The sequence below is a fragment of the Neomonachus schauinslandi genome, chromosome 5 (genome assembly GCF_002201575.2).
Source record: "Neomonachus schauinslandi chromosome 5, ASM220157v2, whole genome shotgun sequence".
Lineage (NCBI taxonomy): Eukaryota > Metazoa > Chordata > Mammalia > Carnivora > Phocidae > Neomonachus > Neomonachus schauinslandi.
The window spans coordinates 120,007,859-120,032,889 of NC_058407.1; the positions used below are offsets into that span (position 1 = coordinate 120,007,859).

At 37.3% G+C, this 25,031-nt stretch overlaps 1 protein-coding gene across 1 annotated transcript in view; it reads right to left on the reverse strand.

Annotated features, from left to right (window-relative positions):
* Nucleotides 1-25,031, reverse strand: part of MALRD1 (MAM and LDL receptor class A domain containing 1) — a 794,826-nt gene that overhangs the window by 699,704 nt on the left and 70,091 nt on the right. The window contains exons 9-11 of the mRNA XM_044915239.1: nt 11,191-11,357; nt 5,492-5,584; nt 2,673-2,880 (exon numbers count right to left, since the gene is read on the reverse strand). Coding sequence (XP_044771174.1) covers nt 2,673-2,880; nt 5,492-5,584; nt 11,191-11,357 — 468 coding nt within the window. The remainder of the gene's footprint in view (nt 1-2,672; nt 2,881-5,491; nt 5,585-11,190; nt 11,358-25,031) is intronic.

Sequence of the window (25,031 nt, forward strand, 5' to 3'; positions counted from 1 at the left end):
CAGCACTGAGTCTGCTTGAGATTCCCTCTAACCCTCCCCTTGCTCTTGAACATGCACGTTCTCTCTCTGTCAAAGAAAGAAAGAAAGAGAGAAAGAGAGAAAGAGAGAAAGAAAAAGAAAGAGAGAAAAAAAATGTTTTTTTAAAAGTATGTGTAGAATGTTTCAAAGTGGTTTTAAATTTCAAAGGGAAGTTTCTCCCATTTAGTAATAATATATATGAGCATGTGTATGTATGCACAAATGTATTAAATATCTCAGTGCAGAAAATAATGTAATTTTATATCAATTCTAATAATTCCATTGCTATATAAATCATTTCCTCAAAACAAACATGATTGTACAAATATTGACATGAAATACTCATGTTGGCATCAAAATATATAGATGTATATGCATCAAAATACATAAATGTTTTGTAATATGCAACATGGCTACATTTTCATATCATAACTGCTATATGAAGTTGATCTCAATCAAGCAAGCATGCCAGATTTTCTTTGTTCAAATGAAGTTACATAATTTGGAAAATTTAACACACTAAGTAACACTATTTGTTGATAAGCATGGATATCTGTCCCTTCATTCAAAAAAAGCAAATAGCAGAATGATATCAAGATACACTCCACTGGAAAAATCCTCAATATGTAACCAATGAAACTTCAACAAAGGAAGAGAAATGGGAAAATATGTTCAAAATCAAATGTTAAAATATCTATTAATACTCCAGGTAGAATTTGATTAAGAAAACCAATTAGGGGCGCCTGGGTGGCTCAGTCGTTAAGCGTCTGCCTTCGGCTCAGGTCATGATTCCGGGGTCCTGGGATCGAGCCCCACATTGGGCTCCCTGCTCTGCAGGAAGCCTGCTTCTCCCTTTCCCCCTCCCCCTGCTTGTGTTCCTTCTCTCGCTGTGTCTTTCTCTGTCAAATAAATAAGAAAAGAAAAGAAAAGAAAACCAATTAAAAGGAGAGCATAAAGAACCCTTGGGGGGGGGAATGTGTCAATATGTACAATTGAAAAGAGGAAATATATTTACTTTCAGCTGTTGAAAATGAGAATAATGCAAACATTAGAAAGGTGAATCTCTCCAAAAGAAATGGACCAAATTGTTTGTAAGAAATTTTCAAGCATAGAAAAGAAACTGACACTCATATTAGAGAAAGTAAACTGTCCTCACATGTTTTTTTGAGTGAAAAAAGACAGCACCCAAAAATTCCATTGAGATCATATTAGGAAGTAGATTATCTTGTTTAAAAATAGTGTTAAAACTAGGTGTCTGAGGAATTAATGGAATTGCTGCTTACAAATAGGAAGAGGAGGGTGCCTGGATGGCTCAGTTGGTTAAGCAACTGCCTTCGGTTCAGGTCATGATCCTGGAGTCCTGGGATCGAGCCCCGCATCGGGCTCCCTGCTCAGCAGGGAGTCTGCTTCTCCCTCTGACCCTCCTCCCTCTCATGCTATCATCCTCTCTCTCTCAAATAAATAAAAATCTTTAAAAATTAAAAATTAAAAAAAAAAAAAAAACAAATAGGCAGAGGATTCCTCCCTGGCTTTCCCGTCTCCTCTCTCCTGTATCCCTTTCCATTGCTTTTAATAAAATCCTTCCCCATCAACAGAAGCATTTTGTACAAAGAAGTTTTCATTTAAAAAGGTGACATTTAGGGGCACCTGGGTGGCTTAGTCATTAAGTGTCTGCCTTCGGCTCAGGTCATGATCCCAGGGTCCTGGGATCGAGCCCTGCCTCAGGCTCCCTGCTCCACAAGAAGCCTGCTTCTCCCTCTCCCACTCCCCCTGCTTGTTTTCCCTCTCTCGCTGTGTCTCTCTCTGTCAAATAAATAAATAAAATCATTAAAAAAAAAAGTGACATTTATCTTGTTGCAATATTTTTCTCTTCAACAAAACACATCACTAAAATAAAACAATGCAGCAAAATAAATGTCAAATTTTTAATAATTAAGAAAACCCACTTGTTTGTGATATGGGATTTGGATTCATTTAGTTAGGATCCATCGTTTTCAAAGAGACACAAGTATTTTAGTTGCTAAGTTACCTCATATGAGTACCATCATGTGGGTTGTAAATTAAATTATATTTCCTTTCAAATACAACTAGGTTTGAATAATAATGGGATTTCTTGTCATCACTCCTATCAAAGACTCTCCATAAAAGTCCTAAAAAGCAGGTGTTGGATCTAAATTTTACCCAGTCATGAATACCAACCGTGGCTGACATGATCTCTATAGTCATCATGGCTGCCTAGAAGGCAGTGACAGCCCTTCTTCTTTAACCCCTCCCCACAGCTTTCTACATAATAGGTCAGAATGGAAGATGCCCTATACCTAATAAAGGTCAGCAATCCATAACATATGTCTCCCAAGGGAAAAGTATAAAGAGGTTCCCTCTCCTACCCATTTTCCTCTTTAACCAAAATACACACACACCACAATACAATTATTCATTGGTTGCCCAAATAGAATTTGCAGTGTTAACAAAAAGCACCAAAGCTTATATTAGCATAGAGACCCCCACAAAGAATAGTGCTAATAGCTGCAAATGAGAATGTGCATTCATTTCATGTCATGCATATTAACTTTACCTAGCTCAAAGCAAACACTCAAATCCAACCACGGTCATGAAAGTGAGCATGTGAACAAGTAAACCATTAATTCACTTACAGCAAGTTGCTGGGTCTTCATCACTGTCATCAGAACAGTCCTGCTGCGAGTCACAGACCGATTCTTGGGCAATGCACTGGCCATTGGCACAAGTGAATTCATCTGTAGGACAAAGCCTTCTGGACGGGGCAAGTGCACAGCCATAGACCCAGAGCTGATCCATCCCAATAAAACCTTTCTGGCTCAAAATAGTCCCTTCCAATATAATCTTCAAAAAACAAAACATGAACAATGTTTGCGTTTATGACCTCTTTTCAAAGACCCCTCCAAAAAAAGAATAATAGATATTTAATAATTACTGAGACAAACACCTGTTAAAAGAGCCAGCAAATACAATCGACAAAGGTTCTACTCGGGGAAACCTGACTCACAGGCGTAATTGATCTGAATGGAAAAAGCCCTACATTTAAGAAAGGTCAGGAATCCATAATATATGTCTTCAAAGGGAAAAGTATAAAGATATGGGCACAGTAGATCCCCTGAGGCCTCTGAGAAACCACACACGATCCAGTGAAATACAACATGCCACTTAAACCACTGGCTATGTCCTTCCCTGCAAACTTTTCATTTGGGCATCATCCTCATGGCTCTCTAACATTCAGGGAAAAGAATAAGCATTATCACTACTTATACACCAAGAGCTATAACTACGTCTGGTTTTTAAACTACTGAAATTAGCGTTGGAATGCAGGCAGGGAAAGGTTAGGCAAATAGTAAGAGACACAACAGATGAATGGAAAACTTTTTTAAAAGAATAAATATAAAAATCTATTTTCACAAAAGAAGAATTTCTCTAATAATCAAAGAAGTGCCAATTAAAAGAAATAAATCTCATTTTCTCCAATCAAATTGCTAGTTTTGGAGGTATACAGCATTAGCAAGTGAAACAACCATCCTTGCTAATCCAATGTAAGATACTATCAAAGTATTAATATTCCTTGAGGTTCCACCAAGAGCAATGGTTGGCTAGCACCAGAGAGAAGGAGAGGCATGAAGAGCTGACTCTACCAAATATCTAACTCTCTGCTGTCCAATATGGTAGCCACAGCTACAAGGGGCTATTTCAAATTAAATTAAAATAAGATTAAGATTATCTTTAATCTTAAAATAAGATTAAAATTCAGTTCCTCAGCCATACTGGCCACATTGCAAGTGTTCAACAGCCATCCGTGGCTATTGGCTACCATATTGGAGAGCACAGATACTTACATTTTCCTTTATGACAGAAAATACTATTGAACAGCAATGAACTAGGTGTTGTTGGTGTGTAAATAAGATACTAGGAAGAAAGACTAATTCCTTTTAGTTTTTTCCAGCTGAAAGTTTCTGAATAGATTTTCTCCTTTGCAAAAATATGAGGAATATATATATATTTGTTACGAATTACTTAAGTTTCAGTTCACAAATATATTTAACAATTTACTCTAGAAGATGTTACATTCAAATCATATCTAATAACAGGAAAACTTTGTACGCTGCTGTATACATTCTCCATAGTGAATACCAGAGTATAAATATGTATAAATTATTGGACCTACAGCTGTATATTTTTATAGCAGCAAGAGATCAGATATGCAAAAATGATGTCAGTTCGGGTTTCAAAAATTGATGAGTTTAAACTTAGATTTGAAAAAGGTGCTATTATTGAAAGTTAATTACATTTAATATGCACTTGGAAATCTAGAATAACTCCCAAATTACTCTCTTTATATTTTGTTTTATCTTTTAGTTAAATAACAAGACCAACTTTAATATTCAGTTTATGTAAAAGAATGAAACTCCAATCATTTAGTACCTCTTTCAGAAGTTTTAAAGATAAATATCAGCTTAGAAAATTAAAAATTGTGTCAAATATTAATTCAATAGGCTATGATATAAACCTCAACTTTGCTGTGATTAATACAAAAATGCTATGGTTCACAAATTCCAAACTCAGCAGTAAATGGGACTCTAAAAATCTGCATGGTTACAGTCCAGTATCATTTGGGTTCTCCTTTTTAGCACCTAGAAAAATGTACATATGTGGTATTACCATAAAGGAATGAAATTGGTTTCATGAGCCACATGTACAATCAGTCTTATTATTTTACACTCACAGTCCAGCATAAGCATATTTACACACTCTTTATACAACAAAAAAATAATGGAATTTTAAATAAAATACTGCACTTCAAAAATAAAATTATGAATAGCAATTAATAATACCACCTATTTAAATGTCGATCCCACTGACATTACTACATTTTGCAATGTTGCTATGATATTAGAAAAGAAGGAAATGATGGGCAAACATTTAATATGACAGCTAAAAAAAAGTTATCAGATATATTTTTCTGCCCAATCTCAACTCTATTACAACACGAAATCCCAAGGTCATTTTTTTAAGAGACCATATTCCCACCGAGCATACATATATTTCGGATATATCTTTGCACAGGTAGATATAACCGTGTTTTATAAAGACAAGAATTACTGTCTTCAAAACATTTGTATAGTCTTTACTGGTTTTTAATACCAATTTATTATTTATCTGCTTCATAATGTCATTTGCTTCCTTGTTTGCAACGCATGGTGTTGGGGTTGGAGGCGGCTAGGAAGCGAGCCCATGTACAGTGAAGAAGCTTTATACAGGAGTAATGTGGCTGGGGAAAGGCTAAGTACAATGAAAAGAAGTAGGCAATTGCTCTCTCCAAATACACAAATCTACATCCTTAATTTAAATCCTAATTTAAATTTAGCAATGGGTGATAAAATTCACTACTGCAAAGCTACAAGTTAAACTTATGATATAAAAGAATACTTGTTTTTCCATTTTGTACCTTAAATGTCTTCAGGCTTTCTGGTATTAACACCTCTGCTTTCACCCATTTTCTGTCAGTTGATGTGTTGTATATCCAAGATATTTCTTCTTCCTTTGATTTAAATGAAATGACATTACTCATTCCCCAAATTCTACTCTAATATTTCCATACGTGCTCTCTCAATTACATTTCAGTAGAGTTTACCCTATCTGTACCACATGAAGTACTAGGAAGCCTAAAGTATTGGTAAAAAAGTATATAACATTTTTTAAAGGAACAATAAAATGGAGGCAGGAAAGGATGAAAAAGTAGAGCCCAGAGGATATTTAGGGCAGTGAAAATACTCTGTATGATAATATATGGTGGACACATGTCATTATACATTTGTCCAAGCCCACGGGATGCACAACACCAAGCAAAACCCTAATGCAAACTATGGACTTTGAGTGATAATGACATGGCAATGCAGGTTCATCATTTGTAACAAAGGTACCATTCTGATGGAAGATGCTGATAATGGGGAAGCTCTGCATGTGTGGGGACAGGAGGAAAATGGGAAATCTCTGTACTTTCCCCCTAATTTTGCTAGGAACCTAAAACTGCTCTATAAAAACAGTCTTTAAAAAAATAAGGAAATAAATCATATCTATATAGTAAAGCTGTTTATTTTTTTATGATGGAGAGTAAGGACAGAACAAACATTTGAATGGAATTTTAAATAAAGTACTTCAAAAAGAATTCTCAATAGAAATTCATAATGCCAGCTACTTTAATGTTGATCCCAATAACATTCCTACATTTTATTATATTACCATGACATTAGAAAAGAAATGACAGGCAAACACTTAACATGAACGTTTAAAAAAAAATGTTATCAGATATATTTTTCTGCACAATCTCAATTTCTATATGTATTTTTTCCTATGGGAGAATTCATTCTAAGTTCCAAACAATACAGTTATTTTCTGGAGTTTATATTTCTATTTGACTCTCTTATCATTCTATCAAAGACCTTTTTGTGCCTTCTAGAGCATGCTATGTCATGCATCTGTAAAATGATCATTTTCCAGTTGGGAAAGTGTATGGAAAATTATGTTTCTACTATACACTATAAGGTAAGATACTCAATAAAAGTCTATAATGCAGTCCAAAGTTTTGCCTATGTTATTGTGCTTTATGATTTACGACCATGCTTTTATGCTCTGAAATACTAATTTCTTTAGATTCTATCAAACATGCAAGTTAATTTGACATTTCCCTGGGAAAGATAGACCAGGTTGTTCATAATATTTATGCAATGGATGCATTGATTGTTTTCATGTATCAGTATAGTGAAAATGCAGAGTGGCATAAATATGTCTCAGGTTGAGCTCTGAGACTGTGCGTGTCCTCCTTCTACTGTGAGATAGAAAACAGCACTAGAAGGTGACATCTCATTGTAATTCAAATGACACATGGCACTTAAGACTTTTTCAGACTCTCTTAAGCATTAATCTCTCAGCTTTGCTTATTTCATTCATAGCCAACATTTTCTAAAAAGGAGTCTATTTTCAACTTAGTCCTTTACCCTCTGATGTCTGCTCCAATTTCCAAGTCTTAAATATTTCAGAAGATAATCTAAACCTGTGAAACATCCATGGTAGACATCTTTTCAGCTGAGAGCTTCTGGGTCACTTCAAGATGAACCGGAGTTACACACAGTTGGGACACACAACTAATTTTTCTTTCAATAATTTCCTATGCAACTTCAGCTATTTAGCTTCGAGACACTGACATCCTCCACAGATGCTTTAAATGACACTGCTTGGTAAGTTGCATTCATCATGTCCCTTCACTTTCATCTTATGAAAATAACTTAGAGCATTTGTGCTCTTTTTTCACAATGACTTAATTAATTCCCCTCTGCTCTACTCGAAGAAGAATGTGTTTTCATTTTTTTGAAAAGTGAGAATTCTTTCTAAACTTAAATGACTTTTTGTACCCTAAGTTAATGGTATGTTATGAAATACGGATTTTTCTATCACATTTTCTTGTCTGACAACAAAAGTAATGAAAAAGAAAAAGAGTTTACTCCTACTAAATAAAATCTGCTTTCATTTTATTCTTTCCTCACTCTCAGACTCTTACCTAGTTATTTTCAACAGGTGGCAATATAAGAAAGAAACCCTCAGCTCAGAAAAACCTTTCAAGTGATGTTTTAATTTTCTATTATCTTAAAATCAATCAATCAATCAACAAAAATTTTTTAAGAAGTCTTTACTCCCCTCGACCAGGATCAATAATGCCATTTTACCTTCCAAGGAAAGAATCGCTCTATCTCCTAGAGACCTCAGCTTATCCTTCTCTCTTCCAGTGAAGAAATCAAAGGTACCAAATTCCAGATTGTTGTTTTTGTTCTTTTTAAACTACTTTTGAGGGGCACTTGGGTAGCTCAGTATGTTAAGCGTCTGCCTTCTGCCCAGGTCATGATCCTACGGTCCTGGGATCAAGCCCCGCATCAGGCTCCCTGCTTGGTGGAGAGCCTGCTTCTCCCTCTTTCTGTGCCCCTCCCCCCTACTCATGTTCTCTCTTGCTCGTTCAGCACTCTCTCTCTCTCAAATAAACAAATGTTTTAAAAATTAAACTACTTTTGATTAAATGCGGGAACAGGAACATGTACTTTGGCAAAGACATTCCTTCGAGAAAAGCTTATTATGGCCTTTAAAAACGGTCTCATACAAGAAAAGATACTTTCTATGGCATTTTCTTCACTGCCCCAGCTATGTGTTCTTCCTATTTGCCACTGGCAATTTGTAAAATATGTAAAAGGTACCACAAGCTGGGCACCCCACTATCCTTGGCTCACTGACATGGAAACTGTCTTCAGGATAAAAGATAGGCTGTTGCGGGCGCCTGGGTGGCTCAGTTGGTTAAGCGACTACCTTCGGCTCAGGTCATGATCCCAGAGTCCTGGGATCGAGTCCCGCATCGGGCTCCCGGCTCAGCAGGAAGCCTGTTTCTCCCTCTCCCACTCCCCCTGCTTGTGTTCCTGCTCTCGCTGTCTCTGTCTCTGTCAAATAAATAAATAAAATCTTTAAAAAAAAAAAAAAAAGATAGGCTGTTGCTATGATTATTATTTTATAGATGATAGAGACCTAATCTCAAGGATGGCTATATGGTACAAACTAGAACTGTTACACACTTAAGCTGACCCTAATAGAGAGTCAACTTTTTATTTAACAACTTGCCTTTCATCTGTGTTTTCTACTTCTCAAGTTCTGATGTCTTCTGAAAATAAAGAAAACTACCTTTAGCATCCTTACAAGGTATTTCTTGATTTACTTGCTCATATCCTAAGGGTTATTTTCTTTATTCTATTCATGGAAGATTTAAACAATCATTTTCATCAAGAGCTAATTTTCTTAAAGGATGGGTTTGGAGTCCTTTTTAACTCTGTGATAACACATCAGCTTATAATTTAAATGTATTTTGATGCAGATTTTGCATTGGTGACCAATATGTTATATGTTATATGTAGAGATCAGAGCAAATAGTATGTAAGAAAAAACAGGATATTGCTTTGCAGAATACTGGGTAAACTAATAAACCAAATATCACTCAGTGCTGGTTCTGATTAATACATTAGATCAGTTCTCCATGATTATCTTATTTTCTTATATATGATGTGGTATCTGAAGTCAATTTGTTTATAATCTTTTCTTATACACTCCCAAATTTACAATCCATCACTGATGTTCAGCGTAGATTAAAATAATCTTTAGGATTAGGATATATATGACACAAATGTCTACTTAAATTTAAGATAACTCATTCAACATTCAGTGAATATTAATTACCTGTCATGTGAAAAGTACTATCATATGACCATATTTTTTTTAAAGATTTTATTATTTGTTTGAGAGAAAGACAGAGCACAAGCAGGGGGAAGGGAATAGAGGGAGAAGCAGACTCCCCACTGAGCAGGGAGCCCAATGTGGAACTCGATCCCAGGACCCTGGGATCATGACCTGAGCCAAAGGCAGATGCTTAACCAACTGAGCCACCCAGGCACCCAGGACCATATATTTTTTAAAACACCTTTAACTATAATACAAATTCAATGAGATTATTCTAGTGTAAAATACTATCACAAAAATGCCACAAAACTATAACATAGTTACAGAACATTAGAAATTGTGTCTCATCCATGAAAACAAACAAAATGTATTAGGCCATCTAATGAGCCTATTCATTCAATTTCATGCTTTAGAACTCTGTGAATGTTCTGAAAAAGAAGAGGTAGAAGAAAAAAGACTGGACATGAAGAAAATGATACAAAAGAAAAGAGAGGGGTGATGTGATAGAACTAGGGGGAAAAAAAGAGAATTCCTCTTGAATTTTCACTTCTCCCAGTAAGAGGCAAGTAATAGGTCATACCTGAAGTTTAATTATGCTGGCACTTCAGACTTCAGAAGCAAATGGAACAGAAGAAAATGTTATTGACAGATGGTTAGTGATATTTGGTAAGAATAGATGATAAATAACCTTTTGTTGGAAAATGAATCTGGCCAATGTCAGAGGAAGTTTCAACTGGATTTATTCAAAGCATCTGAAGCCAAAAGAATCTTGAGTTGGATGTTTTTACTGTCTTCCTTTTTCCTGTCAGAATTCCCGCAATTATTGTTAACTGTTTCCCATTGCTAGAATGACTGCTATTTACCCCTGTGATTTTTTATTTAACTTCTATCTATAAATAAATTTTCTTCACAATAGAAATTGTCAAAGTGTCTCAGGTATTTTTCCACTTGTGGAGGATTGTTTTCAGTTAAATTTAGGTATAAAAGAAAAAAGCTTGGATTTGTTTTATTTGCTAGCATTACCACTGCAATTTTCACTCAACCCAGTGAGCCATTTTTTCCCATTCCAATGACTCATTTGTTTGTATTTAATCAGTAATTATCAGTCTCTAAAATTATATCTACTAGTACCATAACAAGGAATTTATATCTATCATAATTATAGGTCTAATAAAAATGAGATATTTGAGATTCTGTATTGTTGGCTCTGTATTGACATTCTGATGGATCTGTTTTGGATTTTAGATCCATATATCACTAGACCTATAATTTCTTTAATATACTTCCATGAATTTTTAACAATTTTAAAAAATAATATTGTACAAATTATCACATTAAATTTTCTACATGACAGTATTTTTTTTAGGTAGCCTCCATGCCCAGCATGGAGCCCAACACTGGTCTTGAACTCACAACCTGAGATCAAGACCTGAGGTGAGATCAAGAATAGGACACTTAACCAACTGAGCCACTCTGGCACACACACCTACATGACAGTAGGTCTTAAACCTGGTTCTTTAAAAAAAAAAAAAAAAGTTTTTTTTATTTACTTGAGGGAGAGAGAGACAGAGGTAGCTAGAGAGAGAAACGAGCTGGGAGGAGAGGGAGAAGCAGGCTCCCCGCTGAGGAGGGAGCCCGATGCAGGGCTCGATCCCAGGGCCCTGGGATCATGACTTGAGCCGAAGGTAGACGCTTAACCGACTGAGCCACCCAGGCGCCCCATAAAACAGGTTCTTAATATTTCTTCTCAAAGGTATACTAATAAAGTCAAGTTAAAGAATACCTAAAGCCTACACACAACTGAGAAATAGAAACACAAGTTGCCAAAATAGAAATTTCACTTATTCAATGAATTTGAAATAAATGTAAGTTTCTTCTCACCTTACTATTGTACAGTCCTACTCTCAGAACACTGTTTTCCATGGAATAATAGAATTGAAGATGGCAGCTCTTGCCCAGGCAGTGACACACAGAGCTATTTAAATAAGCCCTGCTGTCTACATGGTTAAGAGTAGAAGCATCCTTAGCTCTTACCCATATATAATAACCTGAAAAATGAAGGAAAAGGAAGTAATTTAGAAAAACTTAGCTGCTTTCTGTTTGAACAAAATTATTTTATTTATGGACTTTTCAAAATCAGGCTTGAAACACTAATATTTTACTTAAAGGGACAGGATGTTTTATTTATTTACTGATTTATTTATTATTATTAGAGATATGATGTTTTAAAATGATTATGTCAACTACAAATTAAAAGTTTTCATTTCCATATATGATTTTAAAATGCATTGATATCTGCTCCTAGTTCCTGAAATTAAGAAATTTCAACTCAATATTCTTTTAAAAAGATATCTCCTGATATAAAAAATCTCTGTGCTACAAAATTATCATCATTTTCTTTAAATGTCACAATGCAATCTTTCTTTAACCAAGAATTCCTCACCTTTCTTCCCAGAATTCTTTCCCCTTTTATTTTTTCTACTTTTTAGTTATAGAAAAACCTTTATAGTTTAAGGGAATATAATGTAAACATTATAATTAAATTATATATAATTAACATATAACATATAATCAAAATCTCTTACCCAACCACATGGAAGTATCAGATACCACAGTCCTATTAAACTGCACGTATGGATATTGTAGTATGTAAAAATATTATCAATCAACTTTATCCCATCTGATACTTAAAACAAATTTGCACGGTTCTTAAATTTAATAATATAGACAATGCAGCGATACAAAGATATTTCTATGATTTTACAACTTCACTTTTCAATAATAAAGTTTTTCAATGGGTTATTTCTGTGTAAGTTAGTATATATTACTGTAATTTCTAAAAACTATGAATTTAAATTAGGTAAAACTCTTATTTACTGAGAAATAAAGACTTTAAGCAAAATACCATTTTAAGTTAACACTTTGTATCTAACGAAACACAAAGAAATGATAAGATAAAGACACATTTTTACAAAAGCTGAGATAGATCAATTTCAACATAAAATATCTCAAAAGATAAGGAAAGAACAATTCTACCAAGTGATGAGTAGGGCTGAAACCACAGAACTCTGGAACTTTGAGACCAGACCCAGGCTGTGGTAGCTTAGATTCTGACTAACTTGAATGTTGCAAACAAAAGCTGGAGGAACAAACTCTCTCAATGAAGTCAAAGATTAAAGTTGGGGAATCCTGCTCAAAAACTAAGGTGGAAAATATACCAACATTCACTACCTTGGGCTGTGAGTAAGTGACAGGATGTGCAAAATTCCAAGCATTATCACGAAGTATGAAACCCTAAACTAGTACTGTTTCTAGGATTAGTCTTGGGGAAAGAGACATGAGAAAACACCTGGACTGTTCAGCTATTAATAACAAGGCTTAGGGCGCCTGGGTGGCTCAGATGGTTAAGCGTCTGCCTTCGGCTCAGGTCATGATCCCGGGTTCCTGGGATCGAGTCCCGCATCAGGCTCCCTGCTAGACGGGGAGCCTGCTTCTCCCACTGCCTCTGCCTCTCTCTCTCTCTCTGACTCTCATGAATAAATAAATAAAACATTTAAAAAAAAAAAATAACAAGGCTTATATTAAAAAGAAACAAATTTACCACCACCTTACTAACTGGAGTTTGACCAGAACCTAACTGACCTGTGAGAAGAGAAATATCAACTCAAGCAGGCTTTAGCCTTCCACATGAGGGGAGGAAAATACCCAGATCCAGCCCCCTCCAGCCTTCTCACCTAATGTTGGGGGAGGAAGCACTTTTAAAGGTCATGTAACAGAGGAACAATCTCACCAAAAGAATGAGATCTAATCAAAGTACTCTAGACTGTTTCTCTTCCTCCTTACAACTTACCACAACTCACATAAAAGGGGGTCCTGTATAATAATAGGGTAATACTATCCAACGAACTGTAGGTCTCAGACATAATTTAAGGTCTAGGGAAAGCCAAAACAATGGGTAAGACAAAAACAAGGATACCAGATGAAATTTTAGCCTCACACATCTACAGTTGTGGCAAGCAGTAAAGAGTCTAATCTCTAGCTACATAAACATAATAGGTCATGCTAAACCTATTGACTTTAATTCCCTTTACATAGCACATCATGCTTGGCTTTCAACAAAACATTACAAAGCACACTGAAAGGCAAAGAACAAAAAACATAGTTTGAAGAGAAAGAGGAAGTATCAGAACCAGACCCAGATATGGCAGGAATGTTGGAATTATAAGACTAAGAATTTAAAACCACTATGAGGAGGGGGAGGAGCAAGATGGCAGAGGAATAGGAGACCTAAAATTTCGTCTGGTCCCAGGAATTCAGCTAGATAGGGATCAAACCATTCCGAACACCTACGAACTCAACAGATCTAAGAAAAGAATAGCAACAACTCTCTGAACAGAAAAGCGACCACTTTCTGAAAGGTAGGACGTGTGGAGAAGTGAATCTGAGGCAATATTTGGGAGGAGAGAAGGTGGGAAAGGAGGCCTCCGACAGCCGCTCCTGGCAAGTGATAGAGCCGCGGAGCACAAAATCAGAACTTTTAGAAGTCTGCTCCGCTGGGGGACGTCGCTCCAGTGGCTAAGTGGGGGGTGGAACCCTCACGGGACAGTGTGGTCTCAGGACCCTCAGGGTCACAGAAAGACCGGGGGTGCCTGAGTGCAGCAGAGCTCCCAGGTATTGGAGCAGGGAAGCCAGCTGCAGAGACGGAGCCGAGGTGCAGGCTCTCAGCTCGGGGTTGCCATAAACCGTGATCCACGGCACAGTCGGGCCACTGCTCCTCCAGCAGGGACCCAACAAGTGGCAGATCTGGGGAGACTCACCTTCCTCCCCAGGAGGAGCAGCACAGGAGCCCACCGCAGGGATCTGCTGGGTTTGGAGACACCACACTGAGTGGGGTGCCAGAGATAGAAACACTCCGTCACAGGCTGGGTGAGCACGGAGTGCAGCGGAGACCAGGGAGACGGGAGTGACTGACTGCTTTTCTCGGGGGGCTCAATGAGGAGTGGGGCCTGAGTTCTCGGTTCCTCCAGGGCAGAGACTGGGAGGCTGCCATTTTCACTCTCGTCCTCCAAAGCCATATGGAAAGCTTGCAGGGAACAAAAGCTCCGGAGAGCAAACCCGAGCAGATTACTTAGCCCTACCCGGCAAGGGCGGGGCAATTCCACCTCTGGCAAAGACATCTGAGAACTACTGCAACAGGCCCCTCCCCCAGAAGATCAGCAAGAACAGCCAGCCAAGACCAAGTTTAGCGATCAATGAGAACGGCAGAACTCCAGCGCTACAGGAATACTGCACATAGAATTCATGGCTTTTTTCCCCCTGATTCTTTAGTCTTTCAAAGATAACTTTTTTAATTTTCTTTTCTTCTTTGAATTTTTCTTTTTCCCTTTTTCAACCAACATCTTATCAATCCCTTTTCTAAAAATATTTTTTATTTTTCATTTTTAGAGTCATATTCTATCCCTTCATAGTAGTTAATCTTATTTTTGGTATATACATAAGTTGTTCTCTCTTTAAAATTTTGGGATACAGTTTCTTCTAACAGACCAAAATATACCCTAAATATCTAGTGTATGGCTTTGTTCTAGTCTCCTCCCTGATCACATTCTCTCCCCCCCTTTTTTTAATTCCTCTTCTTTCTTTTTCAACCAACTTATCTAATTAATTCCTTTTATAAAATCTTTTATAATTTTCATCTTTACCATCATATTCTATCCCTTCATCATATGTACCCTTATTTTTGTACATATATAAGCTTTTCTTTCTTTAAAATTTTGGGAGGCACTTTCTTCTAACAGACCAAAATACGCCCAAAATCTAGTGTGTGGCACTGATCTATGCACCAGCCTGATCATATTTGATTATGTTCTTTTTTTAAAATCTTTTTCTTTCTTTTTTTTTTTCTTTTTCTTTCTTCTTTCTTTCCCTTTCTTTTCCCCGGGTTTCAGGTCTCTTCTGATTTCTTTACTGTATATTTTTCTGGGGTCGTTGTTACCCTGTTAGCATTTTATTCTCTCATTCATCTATTGTCCTCTGGACAAAATGACAAGATGGAAAAAAGCACCTCAAAAAAAAGAAAAAGGGGCAGTACTGACTGACAGGGACCTAATCGATACTGACATTAGTAAATGTAGGAACTAGAGTTCAGAAAAATGATTTTAAAGATACTAGCTGGGCTTGAAAAAAGCATGGAAGATATTAGAGAAACCCTTCCTGGAGAAATAAAAGAACTAAAATCTAACCAAGTCGAAATAAAAAAGGCTATTAACGAGGTGCAATCAAAAATGGAGGCTCTAACTGCTAGGATAAATGAGGCAAAAGACAGAATTAGTGATAAAGAAGACCAAATGATGGAAAATAAAGAAGCTGAGAAAAATAGAGATAAACAACTACTAGATCATGAGGGCAGAATTCGAGAGATAAGTGATACCATAAGAGGAAACAACATTAGAATAATTGGGATCCAAGAAGAAGAAGAAAGAGAGAGAGGGGCAGAAGGTATATTGGAGCAAATTATAGCACAGAACTTCCGAATTTGGGGAAGGAAACAGGCATCAAGGGGAACAGAGAACTCTCCACAAAATCAATAAAAACAGGTCAACACCCCAACATCTAATAGTGAAACTTACGAGTCAAAGACACAAAGAGAAAATCCTGAAAGCAGCTCAGGACAAAAGGGCTGTAACCTAGAATGGTAGACACACTAGACTGGCAACAAACTATCTACAGAGACCTGGCAGGCGAGAAAGGACTGGCATGATATCTTCAGAGCACTGAATGAGAAAAATATGCAGCCAAGAACACTATATCCAGCTAGGCTGTCATTGAAAATAGAAGGAGAGATAAAAAAGCTTCCAGGACAAACAAAAACTAAAGGAATTTGCCAACACGAAACCAGCCCTACAAGAAATATTGAAAGGGGTCCTCTAAGCAAAGAGAGAGCCTAAAAGTAACATAGACCAGAACAGAACACAGACAATATACAGTAACAGTCACCTCACAGGCAATATAATGGCACTAAATTCACATCTTTCAATAGATACCCTGAATGTAAATGAGCTAAATGCCCCAATCAAAAGACACAGGCTGTCAGATTAGATTAAAAAAACAAGACCCATCAATATGCTGTCTGCAAGAGACTCATTTTAGACCCAAAGACACCCCCAGATTGAAAGTGAGGGGGTGGAAAACCATTTAACATGCTAATGGACACCAAAAGAAAGCTGGGGTCACAATCTTTATATCAGAAAAATTAGATTTTAAATTAAAGACTGTAATAAGAGATGAGGAAGGACACTATATCCTACTTAATGGGTCTATCCAACAAGAAGAGCTAACAACTGTAAATATCTATTCCCCTAACATGGGAGCAGCCAACTATATAAGCAATTAATAATAAAAGCAAAGAAACACATCATCAACAATACAATAATAGTGGGGGACTTTAACACCCCCCTCACTGAAATGGACAGATCATCTAAGCAAAAGATCAACAAGGAAATAAAGACTTTAAGTGACACACTGGACCAAATGGACTTCACAGATATATTCAGAACATTCCATCCCAAAGCAACAGAATACACATTCTTCTCTAGTGCCCATGGAACATTCTCCAGAATAGATCACACTCTACGTCACAAATCAGGTCTCAACCGGTACCAAAAGATTGGGATCATTCCCTGTATATTATCAGACCACAATGCTTTGAAACTAGAACTCAATCACAAGAGGAAATTTGGAAAGAACTCAAATACATGGAGGCTAAAGAGCATCCTACTGAAGAATGAATGGGTCAACCAGGAAATTAAAGAAGAATTTAAAAAATTCATGGAAACCAATGAAAATGAAAACACAACTGTTCAAAATCTTTGGGATGCAGCAAAGGCAGTCCTAAGAGGAAAGTATATAGCAACACAAGCCTTTCTCAAGAAACAAGAAAGATATCAAATACACAACCTAATCCTACACCTAAAGGACCTGGAGAGAGGACAGCAAATAAAGCCGAAACCCAGCAGGAGAAGAGAAATAATAAAGATCAGAGCAGAAATCAATGAAATAGAATCCAAAAGAACAGTAGAAGAGATCAACAAAACTAGGAGCTGGTTCTTTGAAAGAATTAATAAGATTGATAAACCTCTCGCCAGACTTATCAAAAAGAAAAGGGAAATGACCCAAATAAATAAAATCATGAATGAAAGAGGAGAGATCACAACCAACACCAAAGAAATACAAACAATTATAAGAACATATTATGAGCAACTCTATGCCAGCAAATTAGATAATCTGGAAGAAATGGATGCATTCTTAGAGATGTATAAATTACCAAACTGAACCAGGAAGAAATAGAAAACCTGAACAGACCTATAACCACTAAGGAAATTGAAGCAGTCATCAAAAATCTCCCAACAAACAAAAGCCCAGGGCCAGATGGCTTCCCAGGGGAATTCTACCAAACATTTCAAGAAGAATTAATACCTATTCTTCTGAAACTGGTCCAAAAAATAGAAATGGAAGGAAAACTTCCAAATTCATTTTATGAGGCCACCATTACCGGGATCCCAAAACAAGACAAAGACCCCCTCCAAAAGGAGAATTACAGACCAATATCCCTGTTGAACATGGATGCAAAAATTCTCACCAAAATACTAGCCAATAGGATCCAACAGTACATTAAAAGGATTATTCACCACGACCAAGTGGGATTTATCCCTGGGCTGCAAGGTTGGTTCAACATCTGCAAATCAATCAATGTGATACAATACATTGATAAAAGAAAGAAGAAGAACCATAGGATCCTCTCAATAGATGCAGAAAAAGCATTTGACAGAGTACAGCATCCTTTCTTGATCAAAATCTTCAGAGTAGAGAGATAGAGGGTACATAACTCAATATCATAAAAGCCATCTATGAAAAACCCACAGTGAATATCATTCTCAATGGGGAAAAACTGAGAGCTTTCCCCCTAAGGTCAGGAACACGGCAGGGATGTCCACTATCACAACTGCTATTCAACATAGTATTAGAAGTCCTAGCCACAGCAATCAGGCAACAAAAAGAAATAAAAGGCATCCAAATCAGCAAGGAAGAAGTCAAACTCTCACTCTTTGCAGATGATATGACACTTTATGTGGAAAACCCAAAAGACTCCACCCCAAAACTGCTAGAACTCATACAGGAATTCAGTAAAGTGGCAGGATATAATATCAATGCACAGAAATCAGTGGCATTCCTATACACCAACAAGACTGAAGAAAGAGAAATTAAGGAGTCGATCCCATTTACAATTACACCCCAAACCATAAGATACCTAGGAATAAATCTAACCAAAGAGGCAAAGAATTTGTACTCAGAAAACTAGAAAATACTCTTGAAAGAAATTGAGGAAGACACAAAGAAATGGAAAAACATGCCATGCTCATGGATTGGAAGAACAAATATTGTGAAGATGTCAATGCTACCTAGAGCAATCTACACATTCAATGCAATCCCTATCAAAATACCATCCACTCTTTCAAAGAAATGGAACAAATAATCCTAAAATTTGTATGGAACCAGAAAAGACCCCAAATAGGCAGAGGAATACTGTAAAAGAAAAGCAAAGCTGGTGGCATCACAATTCCAGACTTGAAGCTCTATTACAAAGCTGTCATCATCAAGACGTATGGTACTGGCACAAAAACAGACACATAGATCAATGGAACAGAATAGAGAGCCCAGAAATGGACCCCCAACTCTATGGTCAACTAATCTTCAACAAAGCAGGAAAGAATGTCCAATGGAAAAAAGACAGTCTCTTCAACAAATGGTGTTGGGAAAATTGGACAACCACATGCAGAAGAATGAAACTGGACCATTTCCTTACACCACACACAAAAATAGACTCCAAACGGTTGAAAGACCTAAATGTGAGACAGAAGTCCATCAAAATCCTAGAGGAGAACACAGGCAGCAACCTCTTTGACCTCAGCTGCAGCAACTTCTTCCTAGAAACATCGCCAAAGGCAAGGGAAGCAAGGGCAAGAATGAACTATTGGGACTTCATCAAGATAAAAAGCTCTTGCAAAGCAAAGGAAACAGTCAACAAAACCAAAAGACAACTGACAGAATGGGAGAAGATATTTGCAAATGGCATATCAGATAAAGGGCTAGTATCCAAAATCTATAAAGAACTTATCAAACTCAACACCCAAAGAACAAATGATCCAATCAAGAAATGGGCAGAAGACATGAACAGACATTTTCCCAAAGAAGACATCCAAATGGCCAACAGACACATGAAAAAGTGCTCAACATCGCTCAGCATCAGGGAAATCCAAATCAAAACTTCAATGAGATACCACCTCACACCAGTCAGAATGGCTAAAATTAACAAGTCAGGAAATGACAGATGTTGGCAGGGATGCGGAGAAAGGGGAACCCTCCTACACTGTTAGGGCGAATGCAAGCTGGTGCAGCCACTCTGGAAAACAGTATGGAGGTTCCTCAAAAACTTGAAAATAGAGCTACCATACGATCCAGCCTTTGCACTACTAGGTATTTACCCCAAATATACAAATGTAGAGAATCGAAGGGGTACGTGCACCCCGATGTTTATAGCAGCAATGTCCACAATAGCCAAACTATGGAAAGAGCCAAGATGTCCATTGACAGGTGAATGAATAAAGAAGATGTGGTGTGTGTGTGTATATATATATATTAACATCTGTCCATCGACAGATGAATGGATAAAGAAGATGTGGTATATACACACACACACAAACACACACACACATACACAATGGAATATTATGCAGTCATCAAAAGGAATGAAATCTTGCCATTTCCAATGACGTGGATGGAATTGGAGGGTATTATGCTGTGCGAAATAAGTCAGTCAGAGAAAGACATGTATCATATGATCTCACTGATATGAGGAATTCTTAATCTCAGGAAACAAACTGAGGGTTGCTGGAGTAGTGGTGGTTGGGAGGGATGGGGTGGCTGGGTGATAGACATTGGGAAGGGTATGTGCTATGGTGAGCACTGTGAATTGCGTAAGGTTGTTGACTCACAGACCTGTACCTCTGAAACAAATAATAATTATATGTTAAAAAAAGAAGATAGTAGGAAGGGAAAAATGAAGGGGGGGAATTGAAGGGGGAGAGGAACCATGACAGACTATGGACACTGAGAAACAAACTGAGGGCTCTAGAGAGGCGGGGGTGGGGGGATGGTTTAGCCTGGTGATGGGTATTAAAGAGGGCACATACTGAATGAAGCACTGGGTTTTATATGCAAACAATGAATCATGGAACACTACATCAAAAACTAATGATGTAATATATGGTGATTTACATAACATAATAAAATAAAAAATAAATAAATAAAAATAAAAAAAATAAAACCATGATAATTAATAACTTAAGAGCGCTAATGGAAAAAAGTAGAAACATGCAAAAAAAGATATACAATACAGTCAGAGAGATGGAAATTCTAAGAAAGAATAAAAAATACTAGAGACCAAACCAAACCAAACCAAACAAAACACTGTAACAGAAATGAAGATTGCCTTTAATAGGGTCCATCTCTTGATTTCAGCTCAGGTCATGATCTTAGGGTCATGAGATCAAACCCTGCATAGGCCTCCAATCTCAGTGCAGAGTCTGTTTGAGATTCTCTCTCTCTCCCTCACCCTCTGCACCCCCCCAATGCACGTGTGCACTCTATCTGTCTCTCTTAAATAAATAAATAGAATCTTTAAAAAATAAAGAAAAAATACACATTCTCAGACAAATGAAAATTGAGAGAATCTGTAGCCAATAGACCTGTTTTGTAAGTAATGTTAGGAAAAGAAGATGGCAGCAGCATAGGAGGACCCTGGGTTTGTCTTGTCCCATGAACACAACTAGATAACTATCAAATCATCCTAAATACCCCAGAAATTGAGCCAAAGACTGACAGAACAAACTCCACAAGTAAAGGGAGAGAGGAGGTCACATTGAAGAAGGTAGAAAGTCTGGAGATGTGGTTTAGAGGAGAAATGGTTGGTGGGTGCTGCAGAGGGGAAGGAGCCATGGTCACTGAGAAGGGTAAGAGATAGAAGAGTACACAGGGAAATGCACAAAGAGAAAGTTTCCCCAAAGTCATTGGCTTGGAAAAGAAGAGCAATTGAATTTTGTGAGTTCTTGCAACTAGGAGGGCTTAAAGTCTGAAGTTTTAAAGGTCAGTGAGCTTGGCTGGGATAGAGCCCAGAGGGCACTGGGCTACTTCTAGAGAGAAGGCAGGCAAAAAACCTGAGGGCAGACAGTGCAGAAACATTGATCTAAAGAACACCTAGGGAATAAATACAGTGCGGAGATTATTCGCACTTCTCAGAACACATCCATGAAAGGCAAATTTCACTGAGATGTCTCTCCAGGAACAATGGAGTTGGCTGACACCACTTCACTCCCCCATCTCCCAGCATAAACACAGAGCCACCCAAGGGAAGCAGCTTGGCACCAACACTAGCTACCTAACTTGCTTACACTAAGCTCCACACCCCTGCCCTCTGACAGAACTGCTCTTCTCAGTCAAGCATGCCTCAGTCGTAACACAGCAGCCCCTTCCCCAGAAGACCAGCACAAACCCCTGCCCACATCATGTCTCTCAGCCAGAGTTCTGCAGGGCCTCAGCTCTGGTGGAAGTGGTTTCAGGTCTCATTTCACAAGCAGACCAGAGCACTCCTAGTTAAAACTTGTCACATTCAGGCCAGGGACCAAACACTGCCCACAGCAGACGAGAGCCTCTGCAGATGACTGGCCTGAAGGATAGAGCAGCAAGAACACAATAGCAGAGTGCATTCAGCACATTCCAGAGATGCTCCTTGAAGTGCCAGGACCTTGACACTACATGACCTCTTCTTTATGGCCATTATATTCAGGAGGAGTCATAAGTGGCTTTTCTAACACAGAGAAGAAGCCAGAGACTTAGACAAAAGGCCAAGATGGAGGAATTGATCCCAAATGAAAGAAGAAGATAAGGCCACAGCCAGAGATACAAGTGAAACAGATATAAGAACACCCCTGATGGAGAATTTATTTATTTATTTATTTATTTATTTTTAAATATTCTATTTATTTGACAGAGACACAGCGAGAGAGGGAACACAAGCCGGGAGAGTGGGAGAGGGAGAAGCAGGCTTCCCACTGAGCAGGAAGCCCGATGTGGGGCTCGATCCCAGGACCCTGAGATCATGACCTGAGCTGAAGGCAGATGCCCAATGACTGAGCCACCCAGGTGCCCCCGATGGAGAATTTAAAACAACAGTCATAAGGATACTCATCGTGTTTGAGAAAAGAATAAAAGACATTAGTGAGACCCCTAACACAGAGATAAAAGAGTTAAAAAAGAATCAGAGATAAAGAGTGCAATAAATTAGTTTGGAAACAGACTTGATGCAATAAACAGCAGGCTAGAGCCTGGCATGGGGCCCGATCTCATGACCCTGAGATCATGACCTGAGCCAAAACTAAGAATAAGATACCCAACTGACTGAGCCAGGCCCCCAGACAAACTAGATTTTAAACCAAAGACTATAGCAAAAGATGAAGAAGGGCACCATATCATAATAAAGGGGAAAACCCAACAAGAAGATGTAACAGTTGTAAATATTTATGCACCCAATATGGGAGCACCCAAATATATAAAACAATAACAAACATGAACTAATTGATAATAATACAATAATAGTAGGGAACTTTAACACCCCACTTACATCAATGGACAGATTATCTAAACCGAAAATAAACAAGGAAACAATGGCTTTGAAATTCTTCAAAGAGAAGGAAAATGATATCCATGAGAAACTCAGATCTAAATAAAGGAAGGAACAGTATTAGGAAAGCAATAAATAAAATACATCAGTGGCTTCCAAGTTTTGGCAAAATCTTTTAATTACAATTTTCTTAATTTCTAAAAGAGAACAGTTTGTTCAAAATAGTAACAGCCACAAGGTATTTGATGATTATAGTTTGCATATAAGTGAAATGAATGACAACAGTGATGCAAGGGACAGGAGGGAGGAATTAGGAATATTTTGTTATTATAAGATACTTGCATTGCATGAAGAAATATGAAGCTATTTGAAAGTGGAGTTGGATTAGTTGTAAATGAAGTTCACAAGCTCAGAGCAAGCACTAAAAAATGGGTAATAAAGGAAGTATAATTGAAATACTAAAAAAGGAAACAAAAAAGCAGCATATAAAATCCTCATTTAAAACTACAAAGGCATAACAGAAGTGGAAGACAAAAATAAGAACAAACAACAAGGGCAACGAATAGAAAACACTAACACACAGACCCCCAGAACATATATTTAGTAGAAATTCAAGAAGACCAGAACAGAGGGACTAAAAGAGAATTACTAGAAAAGAATAACATACCATTTCCACAAGTGATGAAATAAATGCATTCTGAGCATTGAAAAATCTAAATAAAAATATATTCATGATCTGTACTCATCATAGTGACATTTTCAAACATTAGAGATAAATATTTTTTTAAAAATCTGCATAACACTGAAAATTAGATGGGCTCAGCCTTCTCAATGACTACAGTAGATATCAGGAAATCAAGAACCATCACCATGTACTTAGAAATAAAATAAACAGACTTTCTTTTGAAAATTGTCTGACCTGATTGATTAGAAGTGAGGCCTTTAAAAACATTTTAAGTTTATAACATAAATATTAAGCCTTTAGGAGTGAGGCCTTTAAAAACATTTTAAGTTTATAACATAAATATTAAGCAAGCCCATCACCACAGATCTTTTCTAAATAAAAGAACAATTAATTAGTCAGCAAACCTTTTCAAGAAGGAAAAGAAATCAAGGACATGAAATAAAAGAAACAATGGTAAATAAAGAAAATGATAGGGATGCCTGGGTGGTTCAATCGGTTAAGCATCTGCATTCAGCTCAGGTCATGATCCCAGGGTCCTGGCATCAAGCCCTTCGTTGGGATCCCAGTTTAGCGGGGGAGTCTGCTTCTCCCTCTGCCTCTGCCCCTCCCCTGGGCTTATGCTCTCTCTCTCTCTCCCTCAAATAAATAAATAAAATCTTAAAAAAAGAAAGAAAGAAAATGATAAAGATAAAAGACCAAAAACCAAAGACCTTAACAAACTTACTTCACCAAAGAAGATATATGGATGGCAAATAAGCATATGAAATGATGCTCCATATCATAAGGCATTAGGGAAATGCAAACCAAAACAAAGAGATACCACTGCACACCTATTAGCATGGCCAGAATCCAGGACACAGACAATGCCAAATACTGGAGAGGATGTAAAGCAACAAGATCTCTCATTCATTGTTGATGGGAATGAAAAATGGTTACCTTCACTTTGGAAGACAGCTTGGCAGTTTCTTACAAAACTAAACATATTCTTACTATGTGATCCAGCAATCATGGCCCTTAGCATTTACCCAAAGGAGTTGAAAACTTAGATCCACACAAAAACCTTCACATGGATGTTTATAGCAGCTGTATTCATAATTGCTTGGAAGCAACCAATATGTCCTTCAGTAGGTGAATAAGCTCTGGTACATCCAGACAATGGAATACGATTTACTATTAAAAAGAAATAAGCTACCAAACCATGAAAAAACATAGAGGAACCTTAAATGCATATTACTAAATGAAGGAAGTCAATCTAAAAAGGCTACATATTGTATAATTCCAACTCTATGACATTCCAGAAAAGGC